Source organism: Acomys minous (genome assembly GCF_964271855.1).
Source record: "Acomys minous genome assembly, chromosome: 15".
Classification (NCBI taxonomy): domain Eukaryota; kingdom Metazoa; phylum Chordata; class Mammalia; order Rodentia; family Muridae; genus Acomys; species Acomys minous.
Window position 1 is genome coordinate 94273083 of NC_140497.1, and position 18360 is coordinate 94291442.

At 50.9% G+C, this 18360-nt stretch overlaps 1 protein-coding gene across 1 annotated transcript in view; it reads right to left on the bottom strand.

Moving 5' to 3' along the window:
- Positions 1–13182: 13182 nt before the first annotated feature.
- LOC311585036 (ATP-binding cassette sub-family G member 3-like) overlaps positions 13183–18360 on the bottom strand; it is a 42564-nt gene continuing 37386 nt past the window's right edge. The window contains exons 15-17 of the mRNA XM_084759817.1: positions 16953–17042; positions 16053–16138; positions 13183–13780 (exon numbers count right to left, since the gene is read on the bottom strand). Coding sequence (XP_084615943.1) covers positions 13591–13780; positions 16053–16138; positions 16953–17042 — 366 coding nt within the window. The 3' untranslated portion in view covers positions 13183–13590. The remainder of the gene's footprint in view (positions 13781–16052; positions 16139–16952; positions 17043–18360) is intronic.

Here is an 18360-nt window from a genome sequence, read left to right on the forward strand (position 1 = left end):
TTTAGACATGTGTGTTTCAATGTGAATAACAACACAGGTCATGGATGTAGGAAGGGACCAGCGAGGATGAGAGGATCTTCAAAGGAAGGAGAGCATGAAGAGATAAGTAGAAAACTAGACTAAGATTAAGTGGGAAAGAATGGGAGGGCAAGACAGAGGAAAGAATAAGGCGAGGGACAAACAAACAAACAAACAAACAAAACCATAACCCTAAAGACCATTTTAAAAGACATATGCAAACTCACCATCATAATAGCACCCTCAAATCTATACATATATGAAAGGAATTTAATAGAATCACCATATAGTGGAGGAGACATCTTATGTTAACATGTGACTATTGTGTCACCTTGAGTGCTGGGAACGAATTACATCATGTTGAGTCATTAGTCAAAGAGGTTCCCACAAATCCCCACAAACATCACAGATTCCTAGGTTATGGGTTGCTGTCTGCCACCTGACAGTAGGACCTACTGCTGAAGACCCATCTACTATGCCACTGAACACAGATAAATCCAGCTGGTGCCCAACTAAGGAGAGTCACCCACACTGCTAGCATTCATGGTCCTGGACAGGACTTGGCATGCTACTGGAGAAGAAGGGTCCTCACCAGCACCACCTAGCGACAGACACTGTGAACTACAGCAATAACATCCCTGAAAGAGATCCTTGTACAACCATGGCACAACTGTTATGGGAGTAACCAACCTCTTTAAAGCAACAACTACTAGGTTTAAGATCCATTACATAAAATAAACCTATTCCAAACACTGCTAAATTGGCCACGAAACTGAGACTAGATAGGTCCTGGGCCCATAGGTAAAATATAATACTATTATTTGGCTGAAGAAACATAGTATAATGGCATTTTGCTAGACCTATAGAGCAGAACATTGCTCAACTCTCATCGGAGACGCTTCTTCTTGCAGTAGATGATAATTTACAAGGTGATCCACGCCTCCCCCGATGCTCAGGTTTCAATGCAAAAGAGGTAAAAGGATGTTAAAATCAGAGGTGGTGGATGATTCCAAGGAAACAAAATATTCAGAAACAGAAGGGCTAACCCACGTATGATGTCACAGAGTTTGTGGCAGTGCACACGACCTGCGTAGCTCAAGACAGACGAAATCGTAGCACTGAAGGGGGAAGTTGACACAAAACCCCACCCGCATTCACGAAGCTGTTTGTACTGGTGTCGGTGGCAGTATCTGCTAGACTCCAGGCCACGCCCAACTCCTAGGCCTACTTGGCCAACACAAAATGGCCTCCATGTGTTTACCTTGGTATTCATTATCTTCTTGATTTTCTTTTCCTTTAATTTGTCTGTTTTGATTCTGGAGTTTTTGTTTTTGTTTTCTTTAATTTTTTGAAGCTGGGGAAGAGCAAGATCAGGGAGTTAGTTGGCTAGGTGGGTGGGAAGGACCTGAGAGGAGTTGAAAAACAAGGAAGTGAAAGAACATGCTCAAAATACATTGTATTTTGTTTTACTTAGACGAATTTTCAAGTACAGTTTGGTGAGTTACCTTAAAACAAGGCGCATTGTGAACATGACTCTAAGTCAGGACGTGGACTGTGACCGACACATGTATTTAAGTTTTCCACCCATTTCTTAGCCAGTTTCTTGTTTCTTAATTTACTGAGACCAATTCTTATCCTCAGGACCAACTTGCTGAAGTTCATGCTCTCCTGCCTCTGTGTCCTCACCCGCTGGAGTCACCACAGTATTTGCCCTAATAGGCTAAATTTTCAAATAAATTTGTGTATACAGAAAATTTCAGGTGATGCTGCAAAAATTTCTTGTGTGTCCTTTGCTCATATTTTATTAATGAGAGATTTCCTTTGCCAAGGTACTTTGGTCAAAGCTGTCATTAACAATTGGGACATTACTGTTGATTAAAAAGAACTCTATTCACAGCACTTTCCTGCTAATAGTCCTATATTTCTTGGGGATCTAATTTGGGATGTACATTGCATCTATCTCCTCTCATTTAAATAAAATATTTTAGAAGTAAAGGGGCCTAGAGATCCTTGAGTTTAGAGCCTGTGACTGGATTCTGAGTCATATTCATCACATGGACGCAGCATTGTTTCAGCATCAGCCTGGAGGACACTGCTATCAAGTTTCATCATTGAACTTTAAGGAAGAGAATTTTTTCTCTTGTGACACTGGCTTACTGCATCATTACAACTTACTGCATGTCCTGAATGTTTTGTAAATACCAAAGTGTGTTAGTTAGGGTTTCTATTTTGATAATAATTCATCACATACCATAATCAAAGATAAAATAATGTTATTATCTCAATAGATTTGAAAGTATTTGAAAAAACTAAACTTTGTCTTTATTAAAGCCCTGAACAATCAGGGAAGAGAAAGCTCACACCTCCAGATAATAGAGACCTCACAACAGCGTCTCACTCAACAGGGAATAGCTATAGTGAGTTCCTTAACATCAGGGTCAGACAAGGATGACCATTCCTTCAACTGTTATTAAATACAGGGCTTGAGACCTCAGAGAAATGTGTGTGTGTGTGTGTGTGTGTGTGTGTGTGTGTGTGTGTGTGTGTACGTGTGTACGGGTGTGTGTGTGTGTGTGTGTGTGTGTGTGAGAGAGAGAGAGAGAGAGAGAGAGAGAGAGAGAGAGAGAGAGAGAGAGAGAGAGAGAAACACACAGACAGGGACACACACAGAGACAGAGACAGAGAGCGAATCTGGAAAAGAAGAAGTCAGATTCCCTATTTGCAGATGAGATCCTTCTATATTTAAAAATCCCACAGGGCTGGCAGAGCACTTGCTGATCTACACAAGGCTCTGGATTTGATCTCTGAACCACATAGGAAGAAAAAGGTATGAAAATCTTCCAAATTCCTGCAAGATGGCTCTGCGGGTAAAAGCCCAGGCTGCACAAGACTGAGGATCTGAGTTCCAGCTCAAGACCTCCATAGGAAGGGAGAACATGGAGGCATGTGTTTGTAATGCCAACACAGGACTCACATGGAAGCTGCTGCTCCAGAAAGTCCAGGACAGACTCTGCCTCAGCAAACTGGGAGATGACTTTAGAAGTTACCCTAAGATCTTTCTCCACACACAGTGTGCCTCCCCTCCCCTCCCCTCCCCACACACACAGTGTGCCTCCCTTCCCCTCCCCTCCCCACACACACAGTGTGCCTCCCTTCCCCTCCCCACACACAGAGTGTGCCAACCTTCCCCTCCCCTCCCCAAACACACAGTGTGCCACCCTCCCCTCCCCACACACAGTGTGCCACCCTCCCCTCCCCACACACAGTGTGCCACCCTCCCCTCCTCACACACAGTGTGCCACCCCTCCCCTCCTCACACACAGTGTGCCACCCCTCCCCTCCGCCACACACACACAGTGTGCCACCCCTCCCCTCCCCCACACACACAGTGTGCCACCCTCCCCTCCCCCACACACAGTGTGCCACCCCTCCCCTCCACACACACAGTGTGCCACCCTTCCCCTCCTCACACAAACAGTGTGCCACCCTTCCCCTCCTCACACACACAGTGTGCCACCCCTACCCTCCCCCCACACACAGTGTGACACCCCTCCCCTCCCACACACACACAGTGTGCCACCCCTCCCCTCCCCACACACAGTGTGCCACCCTTCCCTCCCCACACACAGTGTGCCACCCCTCCCCTCCCCACACACAGTGTGCCACCCTTCCCTCCCCACACACACAGTGTGCCACCCTTCCCTCCCCACACACAGTGTGCCACCCTCCCCTCCTCACACACAGTGTGCCTCCCCTCCCCTCCTCCACACACACAGTGTGCCACCCCTCCCCTCCCCACACACACACAGTGTGCCACCCTTCCCTCCCCACACACAGTGTGCCACCCTCCCCTCCTCACACACACAGTGTGCCACCCTTCCCTCCCCACACACAGTGTGCCTCCCCTCCCCTCCTCCACACACACAGTGTGCCACCCCTCCCCTCCCCCACACACACAGTGTGCCACCCCTCCCCTCCCCACACACAGTGTGCCACTCTTCCCTCCCCACACACACAGTGTGCCACCCTTCCCTCCCCACACACAGTGTGCCACCCCTCCCCTCCCCCCCCACACAGTGTGCCTCCCCTCCCCTCCCCACTCACAGTGTGCCACCCTCCCCTCCTGACACACACAGTGTGCCTCCCCTCCCCTCCCCACACACACAGTGTGCCACCCCTCCCCTCCTCCACACACACAGTGTGCCACCCCTCCCCTCCCGCACACACACAGTGTGCCTCCCCTCCCCTCCCCCACACACACAGTGTGCCACCCCTCCCCTCCCCCACACACACAGTGTGCCTCCCCTCCCCTCCCCCACACACACAGTGTGCCACCCCTCCCCTCCCCCCACACACAGTGTGCCTCCCCTCCCCTCCCCACTCACAGTGTGCCACCCTTCCCCTCCCCAAACACAGTGTGCCACCCTTCCCCTCCCCACACACAGTGTGCCACCCCTCCCCTCCCCCACACACACAGTGTGCCTCCCCTCCCCTCCCCACTCACAGTGTGCCACCCCTCCCCTCCCCACACACAGTGTGCCACCCTTCCCCTCCCCACACATAGTGTGCCACCCCTCCCCTCCCACACACACACAGTGTGCCACCCCTCCCCTCCCCCCCACACACAGTGTGCTACCCCTCTCCTCCCCCCCACACACAGTGTGCCACCCCTCCCCTCCCCCCCACACACAGTGTGCCACACCTCCCCTCCCCCACACACACAGTGTGCCACCCCTCCTCTCCCCACACACACAGTGTGCCACCCCTCCCCTCCCCCACACACACAGTGTGCCACCCCTCCCCTCCCCCCCACACACAGTGTGCCACCCCTCCCCCACACACACAGCGTGCCACCCCTCCCCTCCCCCACACACACAGTGTGCCTCCCCTCCCCTCCCCACTCACAGTGTGCCACCCTTCCCCTCCCCACACACAGTGTGCCACCCCTCCCCTCCCCCACACACACAGTGTGCCTCCCCTCCCCTCCCCACTCACAGTGTGCCACCCCTCCCCTCCCCACACACAGTGTGCCACCCTTCCCCTCCCCACACACAGTGTGCCACCCCTCCCCTCCCACACACACACAATGTGCCACCCCTCCCCTCGCCCCCACAGACAGTGTGCCACCCCTCTCCTCCCCCCCACACACAGTGTGCCACCCCTCCCCTCCCCCCCACACACAGTGTGCCACACCTCCCCTCCCCCCCACACACAGTGTGCCACCCCTCCTCTCCCCACACACACAGTGTGCCACCCCTCCCCTCCCCCACACACACAGTGTGCCACCCCTCCCCTCCCCCACACACACAGTGTGCCACTCCTCCCCTCCCCCACACACACAGTGTGCCACCCCTCCCCTCCCCCACACACACAGTGTGCCACCCCTCTCCCCCACACACAGTGTGCCACCCCTCCCCTCCCCCACACACACAGTGTGCCACCCCTCCCCTCCCCACACACAGTGTGCCACCCCTCCCCTCCCCACACACAGTGTGCCACCCCTCCCCTCCCCACACACACAGTGTGCCACCCCTCCCCTCCCCCACACACACAGTGTACCACCCCTCCCCTCCCCCCCACACACAGTGTGCCACCCCTCCCCTCCCCCACACACACAGTGTGCCACCCCTCCCCTCCCCACACACAGTGTGCCACCCCTCCCCTCCCCCACACACAGTGTGCCACCCTCCCCTCCCACACACACACAGTGTGCCACCCCTCCCCTCCCCCACACACACAGTGTGCCACCCCTCCCCTCCCCCACACACACAGTGTGCCACCCCTCCCCTCCCCACACACAGTGTGCCACCCCTCCCCTCCCCACACACAGTGTGCCACCCCTCCCCTCCCCCACACACAGTGTGCCACCCCTCCCCTCCCCCACACACACACAGTGTGCCACCACTCCCCTCCCCACACACAGTGTGCCACCCCTCCCCTCCCCACACACAGTGTGCCACCACTCCCCTCCCCACACACAGTGTGCCACCCCTCCCCTCCCCCACACACACAGTGTGCCTCCCCTCCCCTCCCCACACACAGTGTGCCACCCCTCCCCTCCCCACACACAGTGTGCCACCCCTCCCCTCCCCACACACACAGTGTGCCACCCCTCCCCTCCCCCACACACAGTGTGCCACCCTTCCCCTCCCCACACACAGTGTGCCACCCCTCCCCTCCCCCACACACACAGTGTGCCACCCCTCCCCTCCCCCACACACAGTGTGCCACCCCTCCCCTCCCCCACACACACACAGTGTGCCACCACTCCCCTCCCCACACACACAGTGTGCCACCCCTCCCCTCCGCCCCACACACAGTGTGCCTCCCCTTTCCTCCCCACACACAGTGTGCCACCCCTCCCCTCCCCACACACAGTGTGCCACCCTTCCCCTCCCCACACACACAGTGTGCCTCCCCTCCCCTCCCCACACACACAGTGTGCCTCCCCTCCCCTCCCCACACAAACAGTGTGCCACCCCTCCCCTCCCCACACACAGTGTGCCACCCTGCCCCTCCCCACACACACAGTGTGCCACCCCTCCCCTCCCCACACACAGTGTGCCACCCCTCCCCTCCCCACACACAGTGTGCCACCCCTCCCCTCCCCACACACACAGTGTGCCACCCCTCCCCTCCCCCACACACAGTGTGCCACCCCTCCCCTCCCCACACACAGTGTGCCACCCCTCCCCTCCCCACACACAGTGTGCCACCCCTCCCCTCCCCCACACAAAGTGTGCCACCCTTCCCCTCCCCACACACACAGTGTACCACTCCTCCCCTTCCCACACACAGTGTGCCACCCCTCCCCTCCCCCACACACAGTGTGCCACCCCTCCCCTCCCCACACACACAGTGTACCACCCCTCCCCTCCCCCACACACAGTGTGCCACCCCTCCCCTCCCCACACACACAGTGTGCCACCCCTCCCCTCCCCCACACACAGTGTGCCACCCCTCCCCTCCCCACACACACAGTGTACCACCCCTCCCCTTCCCACACACAGTGTGCCACCCCTCCCCTCCCCACACACAGTGTGCCACCACTCCCCTCCCCACACACAGTGTGCCACCCCTCCCCTCCCCCACACACACAGTGTGCCTCCCCTCCCCTCCCCACACACAGTGTGCCACCCCTCCCCTCCCCACACACAGTGTGCCACCCCTCCCCTCCCCCACACACACAGTGTGCCACCCCTCCCCTCCCCCACACACAGTGTGCCACCCTTCCCCTCCCCACACACAGTGTGCCACCCCTCCCCTCCCCCACACACACAGTGTGCCACCCCTCCCCTCCCCACACACAGTGTGCCACCCCTCCCCTCCCCACACACAGTGTGCCACCCCTCCCCTCCCCACACACACAGTGTGCCACCCCTCCCCTCCCCCACACACACAGTGTACCACCCCTCCCCTCCCCCCCACACACAGTGTGCCACCCCTCCCCTCCCCCACACACACAGTGTGCCACCCCTCCCCTCCCCACACACAGTGTGCCACCCCTGCCCTCCCCCACACACAGTGTGCCACCCCTCCCCTCCCACACACACACAGTGTGCCACCCTTCCCCTCCCCCACACACACAGTGTGCCACCCCTCCCCTCCCCCACACACACAGTGTGCCACCCCTCCCCTCCCCACACACAGTGTGCCACCCCTCCCCTCCCCACACACACAGTGTGCCACCCCTCCCCTCCCCCACACACAGTGTACCACCCCTCCCCTCCCCACACACAGTGTGCCACCCCTCCTCTCCCCCACACACAGTGTGCCACCCCTCCCCTCCCCACACACACAGTGTGCCACCCCTCCCCTCCCCACACACACAGTGTACCACCCCTCCCCTCCCCCACACACAGTGTGCCACCCCTCCCCTCCCCCACACACACAGTGTGCCACCCCTCCCCTCCCCACACACAGTGTGCCACCCCTCCCCTCCCCACACACAGTGTGCCACCCCTCCCCTCCCCCACACACAGTGTGCCACCCCTCCCCTCCCCACACACAGTGTGCCACCCCTCCCCTCCCCACACACAGTGTACCACCCCTCCCCTCCCCTCCCCACACACAGTGTGCCACCCCTCCCCTCCCCACACACAGTGTGCCACCCCTCCCCTCCCCACACACAGTGTGCCACCCCTCCCCTCCCCACACACAGTGTACCACCCCTCCCCTCCCCTCCCCACACACAGTGTGCCACCCCTCCCCTCCCCACACACAGTGTGCTACCCCTCCTCTCCCCCACACACAGTGTGCCACCCCTCCCCTCCCCACACACACAGTGTGCCACCCCTCCCCTCCCCACACACACAGTGTACCACCCCTCCCCTCCCCCACACACAGTGTGCCACCCCTCCCCTCCCCCACACACACAGTGTACCACCCCTCCCCTCCCCCACACACAGTGTGCCACCCCTCCCCTCCCCACACACAGTGTGCTACCCCTCCTCTCCCCCACACACAGTGTGCCACCCCTCCCCTCCCCACACACACAGTGTGCCACCCCTCCCCTCCCCACACACACAGTGTACCACCCCTCCCCTCCCCCACACACAGTGTGCCACCGCTCCCCTCCCCACACACAGTGTGCCACCCCTCCTCTCCCCACACACAGTGTGCCACCCCTCCCCTCCCCCACACACACAGTGTGCCACCCCTCCCCTCCCCACACACAGTGTGCCACCCCTCCCCTCCCCACACACAGTGTACCACCGCTCCCCTCCCCTCCCCACACACAGTGTGCCACCCCTCCCCTCCCCACACACAGTGTGCCACCCCTCCCCTCCCCACACACAGTGTGCCACCCCTCCCCTCCCCACACACAGTGTACCACCCCTCCCCTCCCCTCCCCACACACAGTGTGCCACCCCTCCCCTCCCCACACACAGTGTACCACCCCTCCCCTCCCCTCCCCACACACAGTGTACCACCCTTCCCCTCCCCACACACACAGTGTGCCACCCTTCCCCTCCCCACACACAGTGTGCCACCCCTCCCCTCCCCTCCCCACACACAGTGTGCCACCCTTCCCCTCCCCACACACAGTGTGCCACCCCTCCCCTCCCCACACACAGTGTGCCACCCCTCCCCTCCCCACACACAGTGTGCCACCCCTCCCCTCCCCACACACAGTGTGCCACCCCTCCCCTCCCCACACACAGTGGGCCACCCTTCCCCTCCCCACACACAGTGTGCCACCCCTCCCCTCCCCACACACAGTGTGCCACCCCTCCCCTCCCCTCCCCACACACAGTGTGCCACCCTTCCTCTCCCCACACACAGTGTGCCACCCCTCCCCTCCCCTCCCCACACACAGTGTGCCACCCCTCCCCTCCCCACACACACTGAAAAGTCCAAGAGAAGCTGTGGGAAAGCATCTCTGGGTTAAATAAGCAGAGTAAGTGATGGAATATGCGTCCTCACCTCTGAATACACTCAAAGCCACAGAATTGTGCACTGTGAGTTGGTGAGGTATATAGTGATAATTACAGCATAGTGAAGCCTGTCCTGCTAGCCTACACTCGCTGCCATCAGTGCAGGGGAAGAGGAGCGACTCAGGGTCTTGCTCATCACATCCTGAAGCCTCTGCCCCTGTCCCTTGCTTCTTCCAAGAGTGCCAAGAGACACGCTGTCAAGGCAGCTCCCTAGGCATGTTGGCTGTCTAGGAAGTGATCTGGTGTTTGCAAGGTCTTATACCACGATGCACCCCCAAACTGCTTCCAGCCTCTGACGTGCTGTCAGGAGCCATTGATTTGGGGAAGTCCAGTAGACATGAGAGATCTCTGGAGTTGATACAGTATTTTTAAGGTCTGACTGTGATGTACCCCAGAATTGCTTCCAACCTCTGACTACCCTGTCAATTGTGCTTTGCTGCATCTCTCTAAAATCTAGAATTAGAGCTGGGCATGGTGGCACACGCCTTTAACCCCAGCACCCAGGGAGGCAGAAGCAGGTGGATCATTGTGCGTCTAAGGGCAGCTTGGTCTACAAAGTGAGTCCAGGATAGCCAAGATTACACAGAGAAACCCTGTCTCAAAAAACCTAAAGTAAACACATCTGGCATTGGTATGAACTATTATTTTCTGGGTATTGACCAGCTCTGATTGAGCAAACTTCCTACAGGATCTTGTTGAAGATGTACTGTTTATTATTAAGATGAATTAATCTCTGATTATAGAATTCCCAATTTGATTCGAATAGTTTTAAAAGTTAAAGTTGGTTTATGGCTCCAATAAATACCTTTGTGGACCTCCAGATGCCTCACTAACGATAGCCTTGTAGCAGATTTGTGGCTTCAGATAAGCCCCCACTCCAGATGGTACCATGAGTCATGGTATTTTACTATAAATATAGGAAAGTTTATTTCAACTTCGCATGAACCTAAGAGGAATGAAGCTACCTAGATATGTCTGAATTTACTGTTTCTTCGAATGAAAGACAGATAAAATTATTGTCCTGAGGGCATAATAAACTAAGAGATAGCTGGATAATGTATAGTCAGGTCCGTCCTAATTGATAAGTCGTATACTCTTGTAAGTTTCAGACCCTATTAACCTTAGACCCTGTCAGTCAACCTTCATCATTCTGAACTCACTATGAACTTATGTAATGGATACATAGATAAGAAATGCATAGCTCTAAAACATGTAACCTGTTATATTTTAGAATTCATCTGTTTTGTGATTAATTGTACTCTTTTGACTACGAAGTAATTCCCTTTTCTCAGAAGTATAAGTATGGTCATCTACAATAAATGGTGCTGAAAGTTGGGAAGCTTAACTTCAGCTGAAGTCAAGATGCCAATTTCATCCACCCTTTCTCTTGAATGTGTGTGTGTGTGTGTGTGTGTGTGTGTGTGTGTGTGTGTGTGTGCTTTATTTTCTCTCTCTCTTATTTCTTACTTTCCTGTAGAGCTGCGAATAAGTTAGCAGACTCAGGGCTTTTTACCCAGCCTAAGTTTACACTAGCTCCTAGACCATACAAATAAGTTAATTCTAACAAATTGGTGCCCAACAAATTTAGTGTATCCACATACTTGAAAAATAATACTTGTTTTATACTTTGTGTGTAGGGGAATAGTCCCTAAGAGATAAGGCAAATAATAAAATAGAGACTGTCATGGTTCCTCTCCAGGTCGCTATGGCAGAAGGCTCCTGGATCCTTTTTGTCTTTTTCTTTTTTTGGCTTTTGTTGTTTAGGGGAAAAGGTAAAAGCTGAAAAATGCGAGGCTAAGTTACCAACAATGAGAAGGGAAGACGGAACCAAACTCTTTGCCATAGAGCTGAAAGGCGCTGAAATTCATAACTTGTTAGCTGCAAGGTATTTGTCAGTGCTCTCTGGAAAGAGTTCAACTGTGTAAATTAGCAATAAATAAATTCAAAAGAATGGTGGACAGGGAGACTGCTAACTTAAGTCAGTCTATACGTACATGAATTCAAACTACAGAACCAGCCTCGCTTGTTCTGTGCATCCTGCACACCTCATGCATTTATAGTTTTAGAGCTGTGTAATGCTTGTGAGAAATTATATATTTTCAGAACAAAAGTACTGGACACTGATGCTGGACCAGACCCAACAGGATGCATCCTCCAGCATGCTGAGACGCTGACATCCTGCGTTCCTCATGTTCCAGCCACAAGTGCTTCGGCTGCTGTTCATCTTCAGAACAGAATATCTCCCAGGACAGCTTCAAAGAAAGCTCCTGATTGCAATTGGCCCAGCATTTCAGACTGTCCCACACAGGACTTTTATCAAGCCTGAATTTCTCAACATATAGAGGCTAGACCACAAATGCTATCTCCAGCTTGTTTCACCCTTTTCCCATTATTATTTAGGCCCCTACATAGATATTATTCATCCCAAATCAGCCTGAAGAAGCCTCGAAAAGAGGAAAACTCCCCATTTCCCTTAAGGGGGGTTGGGTAAGGCTTGGGGCCATGGATGTTCATTTTCATTGGGAGTTGGTTATGTTATTATTGGTCTTATTCAGAGAGAGAATGAGGTTGGACTCAGGGATTTTTCTCTGAGAATACAGAAATATATAGGACAAAATGTAGATTGTTGAATCTACTCTTCAGCTTAAGGCCTCATTTGTTACTCACAAATTCTTAATTCATTTGTATAGAATATTAGATATTGATATAAGTTTATTTTTAATTCATTGTACTATTCAATTTTATCGCAAGAATATACATCCTAGGTTCAATAGACAAATAAGGTAAAATATTTAAATAAGGTCTTCAAAAACCTCAGAGACCTACAGAATATGACATTTAAAGAATTTCTTATTGTTTTGAGGATTCTTTGAAAATGAGACAGGTTGACTCCTGGCAACACCCAGCCTGCCTCAAAGAAGATAATGAGCATCGAGGAACCTCCTTATGGATATAGCTTCAGATGTGGCAAACCAGCCACTGGGCAAAAAATGTCCTTGTTTTCTGCCACAGACAGAATTCTGCCTGAAATGGGCAAGCTTGGATGCAGGTGGAGTTGATGGCCAAACTCTGCCAAGACAAGGTAGGCAAGTCCTCAATAGTCCCTGCTTCACAAACATGTCTCTCAGATATACTGGAGTAGAAGGCTAAAGACGATGCTCCAATGTATTAGAAAGTTTTCAGAGACTGTTCAGGCAGCAAACTGTTTCTATCATTTTCATTTTGGATGCTACTAACTGCATATCCTGTTTACTCAGCCACTTAATTGTATTCTTTCTCAAGTCTCTAATGGGGCTGAAGACAGCAAAACACTATAAGTATAACATTAATATAACTTCTGACTATTTCAAGGTTCTTCTTGCTGTTTACAGTTTATTATATATAATATATATGCTTGTGTATTATATATATATATATATATATATATATATATATATATATATATATATATATAATTGTATAAGTAAGGGGAGCTTTTTATTAGATTAAAAGGAGAAGTTGTGGAGGAATGCCTTGAGTAGATGCAGCAGTTGTCAATAAAGCGCTGTTTAGCCAATCAGCTGGGCAGAAGGACAGGAAGAGGAAGGCAGGACTTCCACGGGAGGTGGGAGGAGCCTGGAGAGAAGTTGAGAGTTGACAGTTGATGGTTGGGAGTTGGTGGAGAGAAGCCTCCTGAGGAGGATCAGATTGGCAAATGCTTGGGATATAGGAGGTTATGAGGCTTAGAGTAGTTTATTGTAGTTTATTGTGAGAGTAGTAGCAGTTTAGATTCTGCCCAGCATAGTGCTTGCAGCTTTAAGAATACAAGTCAGTCTTACTGTGTCAGTTATTGGCTTCCTAGGCCATACAAACAAGTTCCTTGTAACAGTACAGCACTGCCAGCCCCTCTTCTCATCTTCTGGCTCTTGCACTCTCTCCACTCCTCTTCCACAAGTTCTAAGCTTGCGAGGGGTGACTAGCTGTCCGGACTGGGGTGAAGAACTCAAGTGTCACTTAGTCTTGGTGACATGAGCAGCCATGAAACTCTGCATTGACCACAGTTCACAACCAATGGAATCTCCTCTGCATAATGTTGGCTGTAGCATTTGTCCATGAGTGTAATTATGAACATTTAGAAGACAGTTTGGAATCACATCTATTTAAACACCTGAAAAAACTTTCTCCTCCAGGACCTAAGAACTTGTAATTTTCTGTGCTGTAATAATCGCACATAGGTAAGTGCAAAGAGGATAAACATTATACAAGCTAAGGCCAAGTGATTCTGCCGGAAGCCCCATGATGAGAGATCGATGCCTTGAGTTGCCAGGAATTCTTCACCACTGCATCTGTAATTCAACACACACAAAATAAAATCAATGCTTAATCTATATATTTACTGTTACTTTCCTTTAAAAACTCAAGTTTAACACATCTCTTAAAATTTCTTTTTTTATATTTAATAAATAGTAGTAAGGATAAGCTTACAATTTTGTTATGTATTATGCTAATCAATCTACACAACTTGAATTGGGTTGGTTAGTTAATTTAAAAAAACAATCAAAGTGCAGCAGCTCCCACACCCACTAAACAGCATACAGGAAGTAAGCTTCTAAACCTGGCCACATTTACAGAGTCACACTGTGATCCAACTTCGTGGACTTCACAGTGCCGTTCGTTTCTGAGTCTACAGTGCTGCTCTCTTCAAGGACAAAGACACTTATCCCAAACTGGCTGCACCTGAAGCAGCAACCCCAGCTCCTAATGACACACACAGACCTTCCAAAGACATCAAAGCTTTGTGAATTCTGCTGACTCACTAGACAGTCATGCAAAAGAACACAGCATGGAATTCTAGACCGAGGACCAGAGGAAATCAGGCTTCTAACAAGAGTTGCTCAACTCCTGTCAGCTCATGTCCTAGGAATGTAGTGACAGCCACAGATGCTTAGCTACAGGACCTGCCCAGCAGCCCAGTGGCAGCTGAGGCTGGGCAGAGCTGGAGCACAGCAGGATGCCGTGGACCTGACTGGGGTAGGAGGGCAGCTGCTGCGGACAATTCTGCACACAGCTAAAGTTCCTGCCTGTGTGTGTCCATCCCGCACCTCTCTGTTCCTTCTCATCTCTTAGGCTTTTCCAGTTCACAAATCTGCTTATGGGGATACACCTGTGAGTGTGAAGTGTGTGTGTGGCCCTGCTCTGCTTTCAGCTTCTCTATCCATGGCCTCCTGACCAGAAGCTAGGAAGGAATTCATATGAGGCAGATGCTAGACCCCACCAGGAAAGAGGAGATGAGAATCCAGAGGGTCCTAGAAGCCTACAAGTAGAACATTATGATAGGCAGATTTGGGCCCAGAGGTCCCGCTCAAACTAAGGCACCAGCCAAGGACAATACAGGCGGTAAACCTTAAACCCCTACCCAGATCTAGCCAATGGACAGAACATTCTCCACAGTAGAGTGGAGAGTGGGATATTACTTTCTCACATACTCTGGTGCCTCACCTTTGACCATGTCCCCTGGAGGGGGAGACCTGGTGGCACTCAGAGGAAGGACAGCAGGTTACCAAGAAGAGACTTGATACCCTATGAGCATATACAGGGGGAGGTAATCCCCCTCAGGAACAGTCATAGGGGAGAGAGATAAGGGGAAAATGGGAGGGAGGGAAGAATGTGAGGATACAAGGGATGGGATAATCATTGAGATGTAACAAGAATAAATTAATAAAGGAGAAAAAAAAGATCTCTCCCATACAGGCTTTCTCATCAGGACCTCAAAACATAAATTTACACTTCTATTATTCACTATAATTTTGAACATCCGTGAGAGATTTAATGTCAGCATATTCCTCTCATTTATATAACAAAGCCAAGTCATGAGAACACTTGTAGAAAGTGAAGGTATTGTAACTTTAAAACAACACACTTTGATTTTATTGAACATCTGTGTTTCTATTTTAATGGCATTAGACAAAAATGAGACTTCCTTCTCAATATAATGAACTATATGTTTCTTTAATTGCAGGACATGTCCACTGATAGGACATTTCAGACCCACACATGTGCACACACACACACATACACACACACACACGCACACACACAAAAACATGCGTGTGCGCACACACATGTGCACATGTATGCACACAGGTGAGTGCGCGCGCGGGCGCGCACACGCGCACACACACAGACATACTCACACAGGACTGCCTGAAGTCTTCCAGCGTATGAGGCAGAGGGAAGACACTGCTGCTGGCAGACAAAGCTCACCACAGTTGGCCTTTGCTGCCCTGACATTCCCAGGCTTGGTTCACAGGACTGTGATCGATACATGTAGAAACCATGTGCGCTTGCTAAACTATCAGAGCAGCCTGTGTCAAACTCAAATGTTCTGAAACACAGAACTCAAACTCAAAACACCAAAACCATTGCTCAAGAGGCCCCCAAAGGACCCTTCCTGCACACTATCTACACCATGCAGCAATAGGGTCACAACACACGTCTTCTAGCGCACAGTGACTCCTTCTGGGGACAGGCACAAGACAGCGTTGGCCCTGAAGGACAGGCTTCCCCTCAGCTGAGTAGCATCCTGTGTCCCCGTTATGTCACTGAACTCAGGCTTACATCACATTGTTCTGACATCTACTGAGTTCTTCTGAGTTGTGTTCTGGACAGAAGTTTTGTCCCAGGAATTCATTGTGTAACAAAGCCTGGAACACAAACATGAACATAGGAAGGAAAATAGATTTTATGTCCATAAGTTTCCAAAGAATAGATACAGCTCACTTCAAGTTCAATCTTTAGTCTTATTTGTAATTAAAAAAAGAAAAAACAAAACAAAACAAAAAAACATCCCACGAAGTTCACAGGCTGCCCAGCAGAGCACCGCTGTCCCTGCCCCCCAACCAGGAGGCTTGTGATTGACATGATGGTGCTTCCAATCAGCTGGGAGCTGGGTTCTCTAACCACATTACCCTAGGCACACTTCTTTGCTCCTCTCTAGTCCCCAAACCCCATAAACACTGTAGTTACAACAATACTACTGACTTACAGTGACAGTATTTTTGCTTGTTCTCCTCAAAACCACTGTGATTCTGGGAGTAAGAAAGTATTTTAAGACACTTTACCACAGAGATGGGCTTATAAAGCCACTATAGCTATGGGTATCACATGATTTGTTTTAATTTCATGATATGACCTATATATCATAACCTTTGATCCTGTCATTTCCTTTTTGAGTAAAAACACAGAAGTATGTTTGTCACCATTTCATCCACGTCTCCTCTTTACTCCGAGATTCCCACCCCTTTTCCCTCGAATACCACGGGACTGGGAAAACCTCCAATGACTTATGGACCTTAGGGTAGGTAAACGTAACAGGAAATTGCTCATCTCTTGCCCCTGGAAGGAGATTCCTGAATAGGACCTGCTGAGAGCTTAGAGTTGGGGAAAGGACGTGGTGGGGAGTTACTTCAGTTATTGGAGCTGCAGAGAACCCAGCACAGTGACAGAGAGGACACCTACCCGAAATCCATAATGAGGAATGTTGAGGTACTGGATCCATGAGAGGCTAGCTGGGATGCTCCCCAAATAGAGTGGCATGCCTGAGAAAAACTGCAAAGAACAAAGTTGCAAATTAGAGCTAGACCAGTGACTCCATATTCTAGATAAGATCTTCCTTCTTCAAGTCCCTGCTTTCTTCTGAACATTTCTGCTCAGAGCAGATCATTGAAACAGTCTCTCAGTTAACTCTAGACAGAAGTCTTCAGTCGTGGCAAAGCCAAGGCTCTTTGTGGTTTTTAAAAGAAGCGCCTGCCCTGCCCTCCAACTCTGCAGAAGCAAAGCCCTGTAGATGCTTATGTTATCATTAAAATGGCGTGTGACCTACGCACCTCCCTTAAGTTTTACACACCAAAAGCTAACACATAAATACACTATCTGGCTTCATACCTAGTTTTTAAGGTCCCATATTGAAAGTATATAATAATCAGCTGTCTTCGTTACTTTGCTGTTGTTGTAATAAATGTCTACAGACACAGTGTGGAAGAAATGGAGAAACTATTGTCATCCACAGTGACTTCTAAAGTGGGCAACGAGGAAGTGTCTTGGGATAAACATACCCAAGTGAGATACTTCTACAATAAAAACTTTTTAAAACCTGAAAAAATAAATAAATTGACAATACCAAGAGCTAGAAAGATCTCCTGTGCTTTTAGGTTTGTACAATAAATATGAGAATGCCCATCTTATCCAAAGCAATCAACAATTCAATGCACAGGTCATCAGAATTCTAATACAGTTCACATACGTTGAAATAGCAACATTAAATTACACATGGAAAACCAAAAGACTCCACTTAGCCAGAACAATCCTAAACAACCACATCAACAAAACTGCTGGAGGTATCACCACCCAGTGGAGGAAGGATCACCACCCAGTGGAGGGAGGATCACCACTCAGTGGAGGGAGGATCACCACCCAGTGGAGGAAGGATCACCACCCAGTGCAGGATCACCCCCTTTGGTGAGAGAACCCACTGCCCCGTTGTGTCAGGAATAGGTCATCTTCTCCATTGATAGGAGGGTTTCCAGGGACCTGCCTGGATGTCTGGGAACAAAAGCACAGTCTCTGGCAAACCTTCCCACCCCGTGTGTCCTGCTTTAATAAGGAGGCTAGCGTGCACTGTGCTCTGGTAGGATCAGTGTCCCATTCGAATGAAGAGGGTCTGTGCTCTGGGCCTGTGGTGTCCTGCCTCACGAGCATAGCGAGCACTCCTCGGGCGCATGCGCTGTGTTCTTACATGGTGGACCCAAGTATTCAGTTCTCTACGTCTAGTTTTATGAGCCCATTTATAAAAGTGAAACTAACGTGATCTGGCAACATTTTGTCCTTTAGGCGATGAGGTGCTGTTAGATTCCTTTTCAGAGTTAAT